At 42.4% G+C, this 20,151-nt stretch overlaps 1 protein-coding gene across 1 annotated transcript in view; it reads left to right on the top strand.

The window, feature by feature from the left end:
* The window catches only part of LZTR1 (leucine-zipper-like transcription regulator 1), a 39,691-nt gene that overhangs the window by 17,321 nt on the left and 2,219 nt on the right, over window positions 1-20,151 (top strand). The window contains exons 9-19 of the mRNA XM_009881344.1: window positions 1,010-1,162; window positions 7,129-7,239; window positions 8,023-8,115; window positions 9,065-9,160; window positions 10,922-11,105; window positions 12,952-13,121; window positions 14,996-15,152; window positions 16,631-16,757; window positions 17,843-17,992; window positions 18,208-18,313; window positions 19,145-19,225. Of these exons, the coding sequence (XP_009879646.1) occupies window positions 1,010-1,162; window positions 7,129-7,239; window positions 8,023-8,115; window positions 9,065-9,160; window positions 10,922-11,105; window positions 12,952-13,121; window positions 14,996-15,152; window positions 16,631-16,757; window positions 17,843-17,992; window positions 18,208-18,313; window positions 19,145-19,225 (1,428 nt within the window). The remainder of the gene's footprint in view (window positions 1-1,009; window positions 1,163-7,128; window positions 7,240-8,022; window positions 8,116-9,064; window positions 9,161-10,921; window positions 11,106-12,951; window positions 13,122-14,995; window positions 15,153-16,630; window positions 16,758-17,842; window positions 17,993-18,207; window positions 18,314-19,144; window positions 19,226-20,151) is intronic.

Below are 20,151 nucleotides of genomic sequence, written 5' to 3'. Positions count from 1 at the left end.
GGTGAGGAGAGTTAAAATTTACACAATTATAAATTTATTCGGCAAATGTAAGGCTTCTGAGAAGCTGAGAGAATGAGAAAGGAGAGCCTTGAAGCAACTGGGGTGGATTTCATTTTAACTATTTCCTAATACTGCACATAGTGTTGAAATTTCAGTCTGAAGAAGCACTGAAAAGGTGTTAGAAATGCTTTGAGAAATGAATAAGAGACAAAAAACAAGCACTGAAAAGAACACAAGTAGTCGCAGTCTGCAATAATAGTATAGCTAATATATTCTTCACGGCCAAGAGAATGAATCTCACTACAAGAAAGTACATTTTTGTAACTGACCCAGATCTCTTGACAGAGGTACAGAAGACTTGCATCTGGACCACGAGTAGGGCCAGCGAAGGCTTGGCCCACAAGGAGCCCATGGCTGTCCGGCAGAGCAGCCGCGGCTGTGTTAGCTCTCTGCATGACGCCTGTCGTCACGCCGCGGTGTAACCTATCAGCTATAGAAGAGGTTTTACTTAGTCGTCTTCCAAGTCAGCTTTGACATAAAGTACAGGTTGTCACTTTGTGATGGTCCATCTGCCCCATTTGCATCAAGCCAAAATGTGGGAAATCTGTCTGACTGTGGGAATAGCTGACAGATACTGCCTCTTTGCCATCTTTGCTCCTGATGTACATTCTTCCTACTTGGAGTAAACAAAACACTCAGCTTCTCATGAAGAGCCATGGCAGGAAGAAGGCAGACAAAAAGCAATCAATGCTTGAGATTTAATTGTGTGTACTTCTGTCATTGCAAAAGATACAAGAAAACTACACGACTAATTTGTTAAATTGTTCAGTAACGGCGATAGCCTTCAAACAAGACCGCAGTGCTTTCTCTGGACTGATTCTGAATGGTTTGGATACACAGGCATGATCTTTCGGAGCTTCAGCCACAGGGGGACTCCTGCTCCATGTCCAGTCTCTCATGCCTCCCATTTATACTTTTACACACTTTTGTTTTTAAATCTTGTAACCAGGTGTCCCATCCAGAAGTGGCTGAGAGAGTATCTGCCCCAGAAGAAGCTCCCTCCTTGCCCTTGGAAGAACGTGGTTTAAAAAAATCTCGGGATGTATTTGGTTTAGATTTCGGCATAACAACAATTAAACAACCACCCACACCAGACTCAGAGGTAAATAAATAAACACTTGGAAGTGAAAAAGACTTCAAAAATGCAAATTAAATTTATTCCAGGAGAGAGAAATAAATTCAGCCTTGTATATGCTTTTTCTCCTTCACTCCTTTTTTCTCTCCTTGAGATTTATCTTGAGCTATTTAATCTTAAACTGTAATCTAAGAACCGTTTAAGCCTTGACTCTGCACATGCGAGTTCTAAATTGCATATAGAAAACTAGTATGGACCCCTGAGTGGAAACTATTTATTTGATTTACTTTTACTTTTACATTGATTCAACTTAATTTATTAAGGACTTCCAGTGAAGCTGGATGTATTCCTGGTAAGGTTAAAATTTAAATCAAAGAGTTTATGTAGGGTTTTGCACAGGTTTAATTAAGTTTATTTTAAAGTGTGTGGATGATGCTCAGGGCTGTAATCTCAACTATTTGAATGATTGCTGTGCTCTCTAGCACAGGGAGAAGCAATACTAATGCACAGCTTTGTAAGTCAAATCAGAACCCTGATGAACATCACAGGACAAACTCAATTTGTGCTGTCTAGACAGGATACAGAGTGACTTCTGAGCACAAGAAATGCAAAAAATAAAAACCAACCAATCAAAATTCTGAAATACTTGAATTTGAAAATGATGGCTCAATTCATGCCAGCAGTGTGGAAAGGTATACTGAAAGGGAAGCAAAGGTGACTAATGACATCTGCTTTTGAAAGCAAAGATTCCAGCTTGAAAAGAGCCTCAGATTGCAAATCTCATTAACCTTAAATAGAGAAAACACTTTAACAAATGAAAGAAGGCAGTGTATCTTGGAGAGGGGTGCCAAACCGGATCATCAGAAGACTCACGATTGGATCTAAAATTCTTTTTGTCAGGCACTGCTAATAAAGTAAGGAGATCATGTTGATTGAGAGATAAGTATAGGATCTGGAGCTGACAAATACATTGCGACTGGCAGTGCATCTTAGTCTGTGATTTTTAGCATTGGATTCACATGCGACCATCTGGAGTTGTGCCAGCAGAAACCCTTACTGAAATTACAGTTATTGCAAATCAAAAGTATAGTTTTGCACAGATTATCTCACCTGCGAGTCTCAAGTTATATTTGCACAGTGCTGGGTTTAGGTAGCAGTTGCTATTACACCAGAAGGACTTCACCGGTAGGTATGCCTAACACAGGCCTGGCTTTATGGTGTGATGACTTCTTTTATTGCTATAATCTTGTGTGCAATTCTCACCCTGTTACCTGGAATATTTACACTAAGGTACATCGGTTGCCATCATCAGAAGAGAAGTGAAGGTGTGGGAGGAAGCATCTGGTGCACAACAGGATTGGGAGAGCTCTTGCTTTCCCCTTGTGAAAACAGCCCATCTCAGCTGCCTCTGCAGAAGCACACGTAGCGTAGGAGACGGGAGGAATTAGAAGGTCATGCACAGTTGCAGGCTATGACCCTGTTGGACATGGTGAGATAGCTCACAGGACCAGACAGACAGGCTGGGAAGGCGAGAAGGAGTTATGCTCCATGTGAAGAAGCGCCTGGAGCTTTGCCTTGGGATGGGTGGTGAGCCAGTTGGGAGCTAATGGGCAAAGATCAAAGGATAGACCAACATGGGTGGCACTGGAAAGATTTTAGCTTCCAGCAAAACAATAAGCAGCAGGAAGAGAGTGCTGACTTTTAGCAACTTGGCCAAGTCTAAACTTTCATGGGACTGTAAAGGGACAGTGGTCTTACTACCAGCAGAACTTTGGAACCCGACAAGGTGAAACACTGGGAGAAAAGAGGGCGAGAGGACATCGGAAGAAAACTGTCCAAAAAACCCCCTGACAGATTCATCGCATACAGTGTATGTTCATCACTTGGCAGCTCTTAATCAGAAATCTGCACTTCTCCACATCAGTTCAGAGCCCTAGCAGCTGCACCTACGATGCAGAAAGTACCAGAATAGCCTTAAAATTTTACCCAGAGCAGGCAGCTGAAAGATATCCTGCAGGCTGTGCACATGCTGTTAGTCTACTCTAGACTTGATCATCTCAGAAAATTAATACAATTTCTTTGAGCCTTTTGGCCAACTGCAGAATGAGGTTGACTAGCACATTCCTATGTCAGAAGCAGGATGTGGGACAGTTGATTAGACTGTGCTTGTAAAGGACAGAAATTAGGATCAATGTGTTACATTGCAAAACAGAGGTTTAGTTTCACGTTCACCCTACGCTGACTTTGTCTCTCTGAAAGCAGGAGTTCCCGACTGTAACCTTGGCTTAGCGTTGTGAGCCGGGAGTCACTCACCACACATACGAGTGACGGATTTGTTGTCTGAGGCAGTTCTAATAAACTGCAGGTAGTAGTAATTCTTTACTTTTGCAGACAGGTGGAGTACAAATATGTGGACCATCCGGAGAATCCATAGGAAAGCTATAAGAGCAATTAGCAAACAGGACCCCACTGAAAAGCTGAAAGAGCCGGAGGTGCCTAGTGAAGGGAAGATGAGAGGTGAAGCATACATTTTGAAATGCAGGAACAGTTACTGCGGAAAGGAGGGAAAGAAGCTCTTTTCTGTGTTAATGTGATTAATGCTTAAATTGCAGCAAGGAAGGAATAGCTTGAACAGGAAAAAATACGGTGCACTTTTTTCTGCCTACACAATTATTTGTAGTAGGGTGATTGTGTGTTGGAAATAAGGGTTTCTGTACTTCCAGGCTTTAACCGGGGATTGTGATCCAGTGGCTGCAGCCCTGTAGCGCTTGATTCCGGCCCTTCAGGTCTTAGGTTTGCTCTATTACAGGTAGTGGTTCTTGTCACTCATTCACTTGTTGCTTGTTCTTGCATGAACTGACCTTCTTGGGGGTTTTACCAAATCGGATTTGACTGTGTGCAGTAGTACAAGGGATGAGACTTTGCTCAGTAGTGAGGAAGAAACAGATATATCAAAATGTGCATTAAAAGAAGCTCAGATTCAGTTCTTCTGGTAGGTTATAAGTCACCTGAATTGTCTCAGCCTTAGGCGGGACAAACCGGGTGGTTTCACCACCACACGTTCTGTGAAACACAGGTCCACGTACAGTGAGCAGAGTGATGGCTGTTCTCTCTTAATTCAGCACCATGTAACTCTGACCCTCCAGTGCTGGACTGCTGAATTTGGCACGCAGGACATTGTTTTGTGTCTCCGTTTTTGTGAATTCCCTCATGGACTCTTTTCCCTGCAGAATCGCATGCTGGGAGGATTTCTGACCATCCTGGCTAGCAAAATAGAGATTATTTCATATCTGTTCCTTACAAACTCTACCTGGGTTGAGTGTATTCACCAGCTGGATTTGGCAGCTTGGGAGGTCTCCCGACAAAAAATTTGAGATAGGGCAGGGTTTTGGCATCTGGCATTGGTGGATGAGGAATATGGAGCCCAGCCTGTCTCTCCAGCTGCTTAAGTCTCTCCAGCTGTTTATGCTCCTGAGCTCTATTAACCTTTTTGCCCTGAATATTTTCTTCTCGAGGACCCAGCTCCCCTGGTTTCACTGGGCCAGTTTTTCTCTGGCCAAAGCCTTGGTCCTGGGAGGGCAGAGCGTTGCTCTCCTTGAAGGTGGCGTCGGTGTCAGCGCTTGGCAGGGTTGCTGTCGCCATGTGGGGGTTTGTGCTGGCTCGAATTCTGCTATTCTGATTCAGCAAAACAAATACCCTGAAACCCTCAGCTGCACAATGTTTTGATGAACTGTATTTGGCCTTCCTTTCTCTGGACTATCCTTTCATATTTTACATTTCTTAACGTGTATTTAAAAACTAGGGTTGTTTGATTGTTTAAGTTACTACTAAGTGGCAAAGCTCTGGTTCCTTGATCCCTCCTGTACCAACCGTTACAAATTAAAATTCATCATTGTAATGTTCCTCTCAGATTGTTTGAGTTAAATATGATGTGACTAGCAAGTACGGTCTTACTTGGTTAAATATTCAGATGACTCATGTTTCCTTTCTGGCACCAATTGTGAAAATGCTGTAAGTTTTTTTGATAGAAAAACCCACGGTAGTTAAATACAATGGCTGCTTTATAAAAGCAACTATGAGAGAATATTGAGAATCATCATTTCAATTAAAAGCAAAGCTAAAGTATTATTTATTAAAAAAAAAAAGAGGCAGGGGAAATGAGCTGAATAAGTATAAACTAGGTGGCCTGCATTTATTCTCTGACAAAATAGTTCAGTTTTTTTTAGTTTTTGGTTGGAGGGTCAGTTGTAAGAAAGACATTATAATACAGCTAATATCAGCCCATCTAGTACTGTGGAAATAGGTCTTGGCAAGCAAATGTCGTATTTTGCGATGAGGTTGGAGGTCCAGTTGATAAAGGTCACTGATGTATTTTTAACTACTATAATATGTTTGATTTTTTCAGTCAGTACATCTTATTTAATTAATGAGATTACTACTAAAAATGAATAGAGGCCATATAAAATAAATTATATTTGACAGTAATCTCATCTTCGTTTGGCGAGGTATTGTACCAGAAGCCCAACAGGAATGTACTAATAGATCAATATTATTCCATAATCACAGTATTTATTAGCACCAACTTTAAAGTTTCTTTGATAAAGTATCCATGAATTATGCCGGAGACAGAAGGTATCTTGTGTATCTGGAGGAATCTAGATGGCTCATTAAACTGGCAAACGTGCATTTTAAGGTAACCAAGTCTGTGGTTTGCACATCTGAGAAAAATAACCCACATAGGTCCTAGTTACTGCAAGGGGGATTGTATCCTTAAAAGCTGTAGTTTGAAGAAAAGAAAAAGTCATGGAAAGTCTGGTGAGTAACAAGCTAAATGAGACCGTTGTGTGATGCTGTGGTAAAAGGGATAGTTCGGTGGTAATGAAAAATGCCAGTCAGCATGGTTTCCTGGAAAATATGTCTCTCCAGATAAACATAATCTTGTTTCATGTCTGAGTTTACTTGAGTGGTGTCTATAAATATGTACAAGAAGAGAAGATTTCTTATACCAGAGGGCTTTGTATTTCATAGGCAAAGATTTAATGAGATTTGCTGCCTGGAAGACAAAACAAGCCTGACCAAACTAGGAAAAAAAATAAAGTTACTATCACCACTTGAAGACTTTGTGTGAGATACCTCAGTGAGATGTGCTAATTTGATCAGATATCTTTTGTGTAACCTCAGAAGAAACGGGTTAAAATGATGTGGTTTGTCCCGTGCAGGAGGGTCACGGCAGCTTTGACTCCTTCCCGCTTCAAAAATCTTCCGATTTTGCAATTCCAAGGTGAATTGTGTGTCACATGGAACGGTGCGATCTCTCAGTCCTATAAATAGCTGGGGCTTCGTGCAGCGTGGGGTGGCTTTATTTCCTGTGGACCTGGCATGATGGAGAAAGGAGATTTCACTCCGTGGTGCCAGCTCTGTAAAATCTCCAACTTTGGGCTTCTGTGCAGAATCTGGCATTGCTGGAGGGGCTCATTAGCCAGATGGTTCAGCCCCAGCAAGCTGTGGGGAAGACGTGCATTTACAAGCCTGGAGTTCAATATCCTGCTGGGACAGATGATCGTTTACTTTTTGAGTTCCTGACAATATTCAGAATAAGCTTTGAGTTTGCATCAGGATCACATTTGCAGAATCTGCTTATTTCTAGAAGTGTCTATTATTTGTCATGTATAACTTAGCGTTGAGCTTGAATTTGGTAAATGATATATTTTGTAACTCTCATGATATGCAGAGCCCTGTATACATATCGTTCTGACTAGAAGGTGCAATGAGTAGGTGTTTTCAAATGTGCCTGGAAAGTATGTTCTAGATACACTAAGAAACAATTCTAAAATATAATAAAAGTCAGTCTTCAGATGCAAGCATTTGCATCACTTCAGAATACATTAATTTTCCCTTCTCACTGTTGATTTGTTGCAGGTCCTCTCCTTTTCTTGGGAGAAAAAAAGGCTTTTATTTATCCCCTCACCTATTTAGTCCTTGTCTTTCCCTAGTTACCCAGCGGGAGACTCTTCCATGCTGCAGCTGTTATCTCCGATGCTATGTACATCTTTGGTGGCACAGTGGACAATAACATTAGAAGTGGAGAAATGTACAGGTTCCAGGTAATTCACTGATAAACGCACCCAAACATCCACACCAATTCTGCATAAATCCTTCTGGCTCTGGCTCTGGATGTGGCAGAGTTTCTGGTTTGGCTCACTGTGAGCTTGATGCCTTTTGTTTTGCATCCTTCCTGCAGGCAGCCTTTGTGTTTCAGATTCAGCAGCCAAAGATTAATGTATGTCTTTAAAATCTTTTGAGAAATGTTATCTGGATGGACATTTTGGTAAGGCCAAGCTCTCCAGTGCCTTCTCAAGTCCTAACAGAGATCATGACAAGTTGTTTTGACAAATTATTGAAAAGTGTATCAGGCAGCATTTGCCAGGATGTTTAACTGAAAATTAACTGCTCCTCTTCAGGTTCTCCTGAGTCAGAGCATTGAAGTTTTATCTTCATGCAGGACTCCCACCCTCCCAGTAACTATGGGAATTTTAAATTTTAAATTTCAAGATACACCAGGTGAAATTCCCCCTGCACTCAAGTTTATTTTTATTGTGTGACCCTCAGACAAGTCCTGAGAGCAGGTGAGCTCCTGGCCACCAAATCCTGAAATCTGCAAGTTGTGATGAGACACAGTTCTTCCATGTTGCCCTCTGTTATCCTTCTTTACCCTCACATAGAGGAAACCCTTGCATGTGTTTGGTGTGCTTGTTGTTTTCTACTTTGTATACTACATTGAGGCCAAGTTAATAAGAAAATCCAGTGATACTATATGTAACTACAGTGCTTTTGGATATTGCCATTTGAAATTAATTCTGTCCTCTGTGGGGTTTTATTTTTCTTAGTTTTCTTGTTACCCTAAATGCACTCTACATGAAGATTATGGAAGGCTGTGGGAAAACAGGCAGTTCAGTGACTTGGAGTTTGTTTTGGGAGAGGTGAGTAGAATTCATTGAAAAGGTGCTAAAAGGAGTGTTACTGTGTATGTAGCCTGTTTGCTGGGAAAAAGCAAAATGTACAACGATTGTGCCAGAAACCCTGGGAATGAAGTTTTAAGGGCAGTGTCACTGGTGAAAATGACATCCGTCTGGTTTAGTAAGTTACACTAACCTGGATAAATTTATGAAGCTGCAAAGGAGAAGAAACTTTTAAACCAGGAAGATCTGTGGAACACTGAGACATAACCCAAAATTTATCAGAGCACATTATAGATAGCTGCAATATGAAAGTGATACTAACAGCCTCTGTACTCCGAGGTCCCGGCTGTCTCCTGGAAGGAGAGGTCAGTGGTTTGCAGATCCATGTATCATTTCAGGAGCTATTTTCTATTATTGAAATAAAACAGAATGAGAAAAAGCAGCACAGGGGAATGATTATCTAGTAATGAAAACAATTAAAAAATTTTAAAAAGAACGTGTTCTGAAGAAAAACCTGAAAAATTTGAACTTACCTGCATTCGTTTTGCAAAAAAGAAAAGTTATAAAACACTGGAGGAATCAGATAACAGATCCTCAACAACAGATTAAGTAGATTATGAAGAACAGTAGCAAAAAAATACTGTTGTTTTGAAAAGAGAAAACTAAACTGATAATCATATGCAACAATGTGAAGCAATATCTGTGACACCGAACCTACTCAACAGCTTCCACTCAGTAAAGATAACAAAGACTCTTTCCAAATGTTGTTTTTCATTAGCCTTTAGGGAAAATAGGTGTTGAGTTTCATCTGGATGTGCAGAGCAGATGCAAGTTTGCCTTTGATTCTAACTTAAACTAAATGTATAGTAACCTGGAGTTTGGCCCAGGTTTCTATGACTTCTGCCATCTGCCGTCACCATGTGGTTTGGGAATAAAAGTTTAATATGTGTTACTTCTTTGCCTTTGACAGAAGGAAGAACGAGTCCGAGGGCACACTGCAATTGTTACAGCTCGCTGCAAGTGGCTCAAAAAGAAAATCATGCAGGCCAGGGAGAGGTTGAAACAGGTGAGTATGTCAGAAAGGTAATCTTGTGGCAAAGTAATGCTTATTCTGCCCAGTTTTGGCAATAAGGTTGTCAGGAAAAAAATAATACTTGCTGAAACAGATGTAGGACCAGAGCAGCATCTGATGGTAAGGTGCTCTTGAGCAAGTAAAATAAAGAGGATAATTAGTATTAACATAGGCCTGATGTATATCAGGCCAGGCAAGGAGTGTAACCTGGAGGAGCCAAAGTTAATCCAGTTATCTGGATTTGGCGGTATGGTTCTTGGGCGCTCTCGTAGCTGTCTAAGTTTTAATCTTGTGGAATACCCCTAGGGGGGAGTGCGTGCCCTTCACTCTGGGGAGGGTAAAAGCTGCATGTCGTTGGAGATGGCCTGCAAGATTAGACAGATTAGAGGGAAGGCAGTGTTAAGGTTTTGAGGCCGGTCTGTTCCCTTTACCTTAGTATTTCCTGATTATTATCCAGAGTTGGAAGACCTGGTGACTATGGTTTATTGTCTGTTAAATTAAATTACTTACAGCTTTTCAGCAGCAAACATTTTATTGTTCTTGAGGATGAACTGCACACAGCCTGCAGTAAGACATATGGATGCCTCATTGCCCCTTAGTTAATTGCTTTGCCACCCCACAGCCCTCTATCTTCACTGGAAAAGGCTGCAGAGAAAGGCTGTCAAAGTGAAACTTGAAAGTAACTGAGTGGGTTATAATACTTCTGTGCAGCACTTTGAGCTCTGACTTTGCAAGGCAGGGGTCTGTGGAACCTGGTCCTACATCTTCCTTCTCCAAGGAGAGATGCTCTTCCTGCTGAAGGCAGAAACGTGACCTCAGTGGAATTCATTCCTCCCTTTTTCCAAGGTCCTGCTTTTGAGCTTTATCCAGGAGCTCACATTTTTTCTGATCCATGTTTGTCATGGGATATGAACAGTAAGTCTGAGACATGTGAATTCCTTGTTACCTTGAAGATAGTCTTGAAGATCATAGAATCACAGAATGGTTTGGAGTTGGAAGGGACCTTAAAGATCATCTAGTTCCACCCCCCCGCCATGGGCAGTGACACCTTCCGCTAGACCAGGTTGCTCAAAGCCCCTTTCAACCTGGCCTTGAACACCTCCAGGGATGGGGCCTCCTCATCTTCCCTAGGCAATTAGTTCCAGTGCCTCACCACCCTCACAGTGAAAGATTTCTTCCTAATATCTAGTATCTCCCCTCTTCCAGTTTGAAGCCATTCCCCCTCATCCTATTACTACATGCCCTTGTAAAAAATCCCTTTCCAGCTTCCCTGTAGGCCCCTTCAGATACTGAAATGCTGCTCTAGGGTCTCCCCAGAGCCTTCTCTTCTCCAGGCTGAACCCCTCCAACTCTCCCAGCCTGTCCTCCCAGCAGAGGAGCTCCAGCCCTCCCAGCATCTCCATGGCCTCCTCTGGACCCGCTCCAACAGGTCCATGTCCTCCTTATGTTGAGGGCTCCAGAGCTGGACGCAATATTCCAGGTGTGGTCTCACGAGAGTGGAGTAGAGGAGCAGAATCACCTCCCTTGCCCTGCTGGCCACGATTCTTTTGATGCAGCCCAGGATACAGTTGGCCTTCTGGGCTGTGGGCGGACATTGCCAGCTCACGTTTAGTTTCTCATGAGCCAAGATAAAGAGATCTTGGGTCTTGAAGACTGTGCAGTCATTAGAAGGATCTTTCATCTGGTTTGGTAGTAATGTGTGCGAGGTGACACAGCCTGGTTGCCATGTTTGAGTGTTTTTTTCTGTCTCCTTAGAAATCAAAGCAAGATATTGAAGACGAGGGACATGCAACATGTCAGAAGGATGGGATTGGTGGGAATGTCAAGTTGTGCCGCCTGCAGCCCCTGCTAGAAGTGCCCATCAGAGAGGCTGAGGCACAACCCTTCGAGGTGCTCATGCAGTTTCTGTATACAGATAAAATAAAATACCCTCGCAAAGGTAGGACAGCGGGATAAAAAAAAATTAGCAACTGGGGAGCAAACATTTCTTTTCATACAGAGCAGGATGGAGCATTTGCAGATGATCAGTCCTGCTGTAAGCACTCAATTTTACCTGAGATTAAAAAATTAGCAGATTTCTATCAAAGCGTACTAACAGTGCTTTTTTTCCCCCAATTCTTTTCAAACATCAAGGAAAAGTGGATTCTTGATCTTTCCAAAAGGAGTGAGAAAAACAAAACCAAACCACAACCCAAACAAACAAACACAACTTCATAGCATTTTGAACATTACAGCAGCCTGCCTGGAAGGACCATGTATCCTGAGTTGGCTTATTTTCCTTTTCTAGTATTGTTTTGATCCTTTGCAAACTGATCCCACACAGAAGGGCAGCGCAAGCCAGTATTTATCATCTCTTCAAAATGCCAATCCAAAGGAATGCCTCAAGAAAGGAAAAATCCATTTTATGCATTCGTTGAAGATTGCCGAGTTAAAAACACTTGGCAGGCTGGGAGGTAATAGCCAGAGATCTCTCAGCTCCCACACAGCAGATCTGACTCGTGGCCGTGTTTGAGCGATGAGCTCTGTTGGGCTGTGGGAGTCAGACTGGATACCCAGGGGGAACTCCGGCTGGTGGGGCTGGGGAAGCTGCAGCCACGTGGCGCAGTCAGGCAAAGTGAGGTACGTCTATCCTAATGCTGGAAACTTTGCTTCAGTTTCTGTCCAGGATCTTTCCTTTCTGTAGAAGGTAATTCTCAGGAAAAGAATGATTTGTATGCAGTTGTCTCAAGGCTTTCCCTGTGACGTGGCCTGTTTGAGAGCAAGCCTAATTAATAGGGACGAGAGAATCTTCTCATTGGTGTCTGCTGACATTGCCAGATCCCACTGCCAGCCTGTTCACTGATCCTCAGCATGCTCACTGCAGGACAGGATCACACCAAGGAAAGGGTTATTGTACTGAGCTCTTCCCTTTGTTACAGGCTTCCCAGGCAGCCTGCTACCCTTCCCCCAGCCCATCAGACGTTCTGCCTGGTGCTTACCTTTCTGCTGGGATCCTCCAATGGCCCCGTCCTGACCATTTGTATTCCTAGTTCCTCCTCTCAGTTCAGAGAGCAGCACCCTGGGGATCCATCCAGAGCTGAGCTAATAGAATTGGGCATGCCTATCAAATGGGATTTTCCAATTAGACACAGGGAAGGCATGTGACATGCAAGAAGGCTTTTCTCTATCGAAAAGTAGTTACAGCAGATGGCCAGAGATCTCCTGTGAGGAAAGCAAAGGCTGTGGAGGATTATTCCTTGAGTTGGTGTCCCAGTAGCCCTAGGAGCAGTGGCCTACGAAGGTCCCTGCTGCCCCTCTCTTACTTCAGCCCTTTCTTCTAGATCAGCCTCAAATCTATACCTGCACAAGCACAGAGTGCCTTCGTAAGGGTCTGTCCAAATCAGGGAGCTGATTCCTAACACTGCATAAAACCCAAGGAATTCAGCAGAGCTGTTAGCAGCTGAGCACTTTGGAAGACTGGGCTGCTAGCTTCAGAGCTTGTCAGTGTTTTTAGAGACTTCACTTTCTTTTGAGGATTTTAAAAAATTGTGATCCAAATTGTCAAAAATCTGTGTCCAAAAAATCTTTTGGGGTGGCTCTTTCATGCCTCAACTTTGAAACTCCTTTTTTAGTCAATTCAGATTTTGTCTAACCAGCAATGGAGTTTTTTTCTCCATAAAAATACTCCAGTTGCTCGCTGTTCTACCATTCTGAATGCTCAGGTTGACATAAAAAGAAATACTTTGAGAAAGGTTCCTCTTTTTGTTCTATGAGCTCTCCAGCATTTTTGTCTCATGTAATTTCAGGTCATGTGCAGGATGTGTTGCTTATTATGGATGTATACAAACTAGCCTTAAACTTCAAGCTCTCTCGACTGGAACAGCTCTGCCTTCAATATATTGAAGCGTCTGTAGATCTGCAGAATGTGCTCATTGTGTGTGAAAATGCTAACAAGCTTCAGCTGGATCAGCTAAAGGTAATCGCATTTTGCATACAAAATAACTGATAAGGAATTTAAAAAAAATAAATTTTATGTAGTTAATTTTTTGCAAAAGCTACCAGCTTTTGAAAATTCAGTTCTTTCCTATAATAGTAGTTGGCTAGTGTGGATTGTCCTGCAGTTGCTTATGAATATTGTGTAGGTTTTTTTCACTAAATGTTTGATATTTTTGCAAATCTGCCCTGTAGGCTGTAAAGGGCAGAGTGACTTTGGCTCTTCATCAATTCACAATCACTGCAGCAAGATGGAACCCATGCATTTTCTGGTCCTACTGTTTTATACAGAGACTGCAAAGAGGTTCTTTCACCTGGTCTGATGAAAAAATGAAATTCTGTTTTCATGCCTTTGTTCTGAAAAATATGCTACTGAAAAATGAAATGTGTCTGTGATTCTCTGTCTCTATGTAGCAGGTCAAGGGCTTTTAGGCGTTTGCTGAAAGTCATGACAGAGTCGATACTCCTCCAGGCTTCAGACCATGATTTGCTGTCATGGTCTGGTTCCTGCCAACAGTGGCCAGAGCTCATTCTGCTTAAAGCTGCAGAGAAGAAGCTCCTCCACCCAAGTCCAAGAGTCAGGGCAAGATCATGCAATGCTTATTTGAGCAGCCTGTGCATATCAGTTGGCCAGATCACTGATGGTTGCAAAGTGAGGCTATGGAAACCAGTATGCACCAGCACTTCCTCAGGCACTCTTTATGCACGGGATTTGGGCAAAGGAAAGGCATCCAGGAGGACAGCAGCAGAGTCAGCAGCAAGCATGTAAATGCTGGCACAGCCTTTGGTGCATAGGACTATGATGCCGTTAGCTGCCCAGAAGCTCAAGCAAGTATTTCGGCATTGGTGTATCAGTGCCAGCAATTTCAGATCAGCCTGCTCCCTCCACCTGCCTCAGCCACCAGCAGGGTGACAGGGGCTCTTCCACACAACTCCGTTTGGTCAGGATCACTGTGCCTTGGCATCCTGTCTTCTCAAGTGAGCATTAGTCCTCAGGGGTAGGTGCCATCTGCAGAAGGCTGCTCTTTCTGGCATCCTAGTCATTGTTTAAAACATTTTACAGATGGGTCCTGGACAGATCCCTTTGGATCCCAGGTGAAGGAACTTGGCAGAAGATGGACAGTAGTAATTATTTTTTGAGTGGATTTTGTACTCACCTTATGGTGAGCTGATATAGATTATATTTTTTGCTTATTAAAGTGTCCTGAGGGAAGGCCTTGGTTTGCGCTGGCAAATGAAGTGCCATTTTTTTGTCCCTTTAACTGTTTAGCATTAGATCTCGTTCATTTGTCACCTTTCCACCACATCAATTTGTCTAGCAAGTTTGTCATACCAGAATGTACAAGAGGTCTTTCAGACTGTTTGCAACCTTTACAGAAGAGATTAAGGTAAAATCCACACAAGGAAATCCTGCAAACTATTTGTACCCTTAATGGATAGTGTTTAAGAGTTAAGATCTCTTCACCCTTCTAATTAATTTTTGGTATCTAATTGTGTAAAGAATTACTATGAGGTAGCAAACAATCTTACTTGGCTCCATGAGGTTTTTCAGTGTCTCCTGAGATTCCTATTTTAGAAAGCTTCAGAGCAGCTGGAGACCATTAATCTTTTCCTTGTTATTATTTCTTAGTCAGGTATTTCTAGATGCTTAGAATTGTCCTGAATTTCATGTTCAAGCAGGAGCCTAAATGGTCACTTAGATCATTGTTTGATAATTCCAGCTGCAGGATCCACATGGAGGGTCGTCAGAAAAGGATGGCCGTTTACACGTATAACATGGTAACATTTATGTGATGCTGTAGGATGACTTCATGCAGCATACCATAATTTTTCCACTAATATTGTTTTTTATTTAAGGAACATTGCCTGAACTTTGTGGTGAAGGAATCACATTTTAATCAGGTAATAATGATGAAGGAGTTTGAGCATCTTTCTTCATCCCTCATAGTGGAGATTGTACGGAGAAAACAGCAACCTCCTGTTCGAACACATTCCGATCAGCCACTTGACATCGGTAACTTTTACACTTTATAAACTAATCAGTTGTGCTGGTTTTGCATTGCTAATGGTTTGTTTAGTCTACGAAACAACCTAGGAAGTAGACCACTGCAGACCACCAGTTGGTATAACTGCACTTGGGCTGTTTCCCAGACTAAGGGCATGCCAGTTCTTTTTCCAATGAGCTTCAATCAGAACAGTATCCCCATCAAAATCCATGAAAGGTCGCGTCAAATATAGTCATGTTCTTCTTGCAATAAAATATTCTGGTTCTGTTCAGAGAGAGATGAGGCAGAAGGAACAGAAGAGTATAAGGGATGATTTAAAGAAAAGGCAGTGGACATTCAGTTTAAGTGGACTAGAAGGTAACAAAGCTGAGTGCAGGGGTTGCCTGCTCATAGGTTTTCACCGAAGAAGTAGCGAGAGTGAGGACAGGAATCTCAGCAGTAAGCCAATGCTGACAAGGTAGAGCTTATTGAGAGAAAGGGTGGGAGGGGGAAGTATGGAAAAATTAACTAAGGAAAAGAAAAGTTAATGGAAGAAAGGAAGAGAAGATAGGTAGGAAAAGGCTTTGAGAAGATAAATAACCTTTAGTAAGGGTCATGCCTTTAATTTTCATCCTGTGGTTCTGCTGGAAGATGAAGATTTGATTTACAATTCTGTTATGGAATTAATCACAGACTGATTTGGGACTAGTCTTATTCAAGGTTTTATGATCCTGACACACAAAAAGGAGAATGTAATAAATGAAATTTGCTGAGGCCACAAAGTTAGAGGCATTGCCAGTATTGATCTGGAATACTACACAAAAAGAATTGGGGAGTGGTGAGAAAGCTAGAGAAGCCAGGCCTGGAAGGTCAAGTAGAAGCCTTTGGCTGTCATTTGTCCCAGGGAGAAGAGAGGTGCACCGTCTGGGAAACAACACAGCCAGCTTCTGTATCCAGAGCTGGAATGCTGCAAGAGACCCAAACATCAAAATAATTGAAAGGTGAACTTTGAAAATATGAGTGAGTTTGGATCAGACTTGAATGTGGTCTATTTCTCAGTTATCGTGCATATTCAAAGGTTAATTAAAATGTTGGATAAAAGAAGCCTTTACTGAGGATTTGGGAAAGCTTTTCCATTAAGAGACAAAATTTTATATTCCTTGTGTTTGGAAATAATGAAAAGAAAAGGGTGGGGAAAAATCAGATTTCTTTATCTATGGAGAACACCTTTCAGTGTGGCCGCTGCTGGTGTTTGCTGTCAGCAGTTTGAAAGCAGAGCTGCCAGGTTTGCTTCTGGGATGGGCAGTAATGGATTGCAATGGGGAAGGATGAAGCTCATTTTGCTCCAAGATGATGAGGAGGGGCCTGCCTCCCACTCACCCGGGGGGTCCCAAAGGAAAGAGAGGCTGGAGCTACTGCTCAGCCGGTTTTCACCGGTATTAGTTTGATAGCACCTGGTCACCTGGAACAATTGTGTCTGTAACTATTTCACTATGTTAATTTTCAGGAACATCTTTAATTCAGGACATGAAGGCTTACCTAGAAGGAGCTGGCACTGAATTCTGTGATATCATCCTTCTCTTAGACGGCCACCCGCGGCCAGCCCATAAAGCGATCCTGGCAGCCCGCTCCAGGTGGGTCGATGTTCGTTCACTAAAACTATAACAAATACCGTATGTGTAAAATGCAGTGCTGTGCAATCTGTGGATCAGCTGCCTTTTTTTAGAAGACAGGAACTTTATATCTGCATAAAGCGTAAGGCACAGCTTTGCTCAATGAGTGTAATAAGCCTTTAAGCAACAATGATTAAATATTTTTTTTCAATTTGATACCCAGCAGGGAAAGATTGGAGGAAATTAAAACTGTAGAGATTCTCTAGAGGATGTGTTAGAAGCTGCACTGCAGGACAAAGAATCTGTAAAATCACGGGAAGGGAAGAAGGGTGTAAAACATAAGGCAGTTTCAGTGAAGTGGAAAGCAACAGATGTCCACTGAGGTCGGAAAGAGTCTTCTGACGGTGAACATCCATTTTGAATCATGTGAAACTTGAATGTTTTTCTCACTTGCTGATATTTAAGGTTGAATGTGAATAAGCATAACAAAAAATGTTGCGTAACAGAGACTAGATTGTTCCGTACTTTGTTGCAGAGGCAAGGACTTCACCCTTCTGAAGATGGGCACTGTTCTCCCTCCTCAGTATGTGGGTGAAGTGGGTTTGTCCTTCGCTTGTGTGTCCCATGTACCTGATCTTTTATGTTCTGCCAAATATTAAGCGTTCACATAAAATTTCTATTTCAAATACTGTCAATTTTTTTCCAGTCCCAGTAACAATATTCAATATTAGTTACTGTGGTGTTTTACCAGAAGCATTTCACAGCTCTTAAAACAACCCTGCATGATTTGCAGCCTGTAGATACCAAGGAAATTCATAATGCTTTAAGCTCTCTACTGGGTCTTATGCAAATCAGATGAAAATCAAAGCACCATGTGTCCTAATTTTCAAGAAACAGAGACAAATTTCAGGTAGTGCTGATGGAAATTAGGGGGATTATATTTGGAGTTGTCTCACAGGCAGACATATATGAAACACCAATTTAGCAGTGGTTTTGCCCAGATTGTCACCTGAATTTACTTCTTTGGAAGCTGCAGCCTTTGAACAATACTGGATTAAACCATCTGTCTGCAGAATGTGTTACATCAGTCTTATTTCCTTCTCCAGTTACTTTGAAGCCATGTTCCGTTCCTTCATGCCAGAAGACGGGCAAGTGAATATTTCTATAGGTGAAATGGTTCCCAGCAAGCAAGCGTTTGAATCTATGCTTAGGTACATTTATTATGGAGAAGTAAACATGCCTCCTGAAGACTCCCTGTATCCTTAAATCTAAAGTAGTTGAAGTGTCTGTCTAAAGTGCGTGTACAGCAGCTCACCTTCCCTTTGCTCTGGATTGCCAGGCACGACCTGGGAGGATTATTTGTCAGGATTGCATGAGCAGGCACCGCATTTTAACTTCTGTCATTGATTTGTATTTACAATCAGTGCTGTTACCTTCGCTTTATGGTTTTTTTCCTTAATGAGATTAACAGCTACCTCTTTGCTGCACCTTACTATTACGGCTTCTCCAACAACAGACTGCAAGCCTATTGTAAGCAGAATCTAGAAATGAATGTCACCGTGGAGAATGTACTCCAGGTAATTGTTCCCAAGCAGCTTTAATTAGTCGCTTGACTTAGATACAGGAAAGCCAAAGGGTCTAGTCAAGTGTGTACCCCCAGTGCCATGTTCACTGAGTCGCTTACAAACTGACATCCACTGAGACTGCACAAACCCTTCTAATGACGGTGGCCCCGTGTGGTTAAGGCGTATGCAGGAGCACAGCCTTCAGGAGCTCTGTTTCCTTATCTGCTTTTTGTGTTGCTAGCTGAAGTGTTCAGCAGATATTGCTCAACTGGCTCCTCTTGAGCTCCTCGTCCCCCATTGTAGGCCATTGTTTCTGAAGGGCTTTTTAAGATGTACCATGTGCTCAGCACTCAACTCCAAACCCTTTTTCAGTCGACATTTGTACCAGGGCAAATGGTGATGTGCAGGTGACATTAGTCATGTTTTATCAGTAAGGCCAACAGGATCTGGCGATGAAATTTAAGGTAACAAGAAATATTCTCTGATAAGAAAGCCTACAAACCCATCTACTATGTAGGCAGACCGAACCCACTGCAACACGAGCAGAATCCGTTCCAGCGTTAACTGCTTTTGGCTCTTGCCCGTGCCAGTCTCTCTGGGGCACCTCAGGGAACCTGGCTCTGAAACAGATCTGCAGTTTCCCACTGATTATCTCCTGAGGACTCCATAAATGTTAAATACAGGGCTTGTTTTTGAGTAGTTCAGAAAAGATTCAGGTTTGTAGTGAAAAATGGAGCTGTTTCCCTAGCTCAGAGGAATTACCTCCTCTGAGTCGGAACAGTGTTTGTGCCTTGTACATCTGAGCCATGCAGAAAGAAACTCACATTGCTGTTTTTGCTCTAGATTTTGGAGGCAGCTGACAAGACCCAGGCCCTGGACATGAAGAGGCACTGCCTGCACATCATCGTTCACCAGTTCACCAAGGTTGGTTGCATCTTTTCTGGGGCTTTTGAGAGCTGCTGTCCTCTGTCGCTGCGTTGGTTAAAGACACGTTAATATAGGAATCTGTTTCACTCTTTCTCGTGTGAGACAGCTGAGAGCGTATCACTGACGCTCACTGACAAGTCTGCTAGGCATACTTTTCACACTAAAAATAAATGAAAGACTAGAACACCCTGGTCTGGGAATGTGAAGACCTTCCAAAACAGCAGTTACACAGAATTGCTTCCATTTCCACTTGATCCAGCTGTTAATTTTGTGCCATGCTGTCGTTGGGTCTCATGTGCATAGCAAGAGAAGTTTGTTGTGTATTGAGGGCACAAATCTCTCTTTCACTAGTGGTTACAAGTGTGCTGTTCATATTTCTCTTGAAGTATTCTCTGTCATAGATGTTATATTGTCATGTGCTCAAAAGGCAAATTACCATGTCCTGGCTGGGCTTTCTGTAGTTCCCATGTTTTGATACACGGGATGATGCATAAGTGATAGGAAAGGTCAAGAGCCTGATGTGCTGATATTCCTGTCCTCGCTCAAGAGAATAAGGATATTGTCATTTAATTGTTCCTGTGAGATATGATCCCTCCATGAGAGTTTCCCAGCATGTCACCAGTTCAATGCACAACTTATTAGCATTGTTGAAATTGGTAGATAAATCATAGGAATTAGGATTTCTGGATGCTACACGCTTATTGGTAATAATTCCCTAGTTAGTATTCAAGTAGCTCATTCTCTTCTGTATATTTAAGCACACAATCCTCTCACTGCTGCCCATGGGGAAGGAAAGCAGTGCTGGGTCCAGTTTGTATCTAGAGATGAGACAGAGGGAGGTATTCAGGCTCCTCGTTAAAAGCCGAAGTTGCCCAAGCGTAATGCATTCTGCATTCAGAAATAACTGAAAATGCGTAAATAGC

The sequence above is a fragment of the Charadrius vociferus genome, unplaced genomic scaffold (assembly GCF_000708025.1).
Source record: "Charadrius vociferus isolate BGI_N301 unplaced genomic scaffold, ASM70802v2 scaffold333, whole genome shotgun sequence".
NCBI lineage: Eukaryota > Metazoa > Chordata > Aves > Charadriiformes > Charadriidae > Charadrius > Charadrius vociferus.
This window is presented reverse-complemented; position numbering and strand designations above follow the sequence as displayed.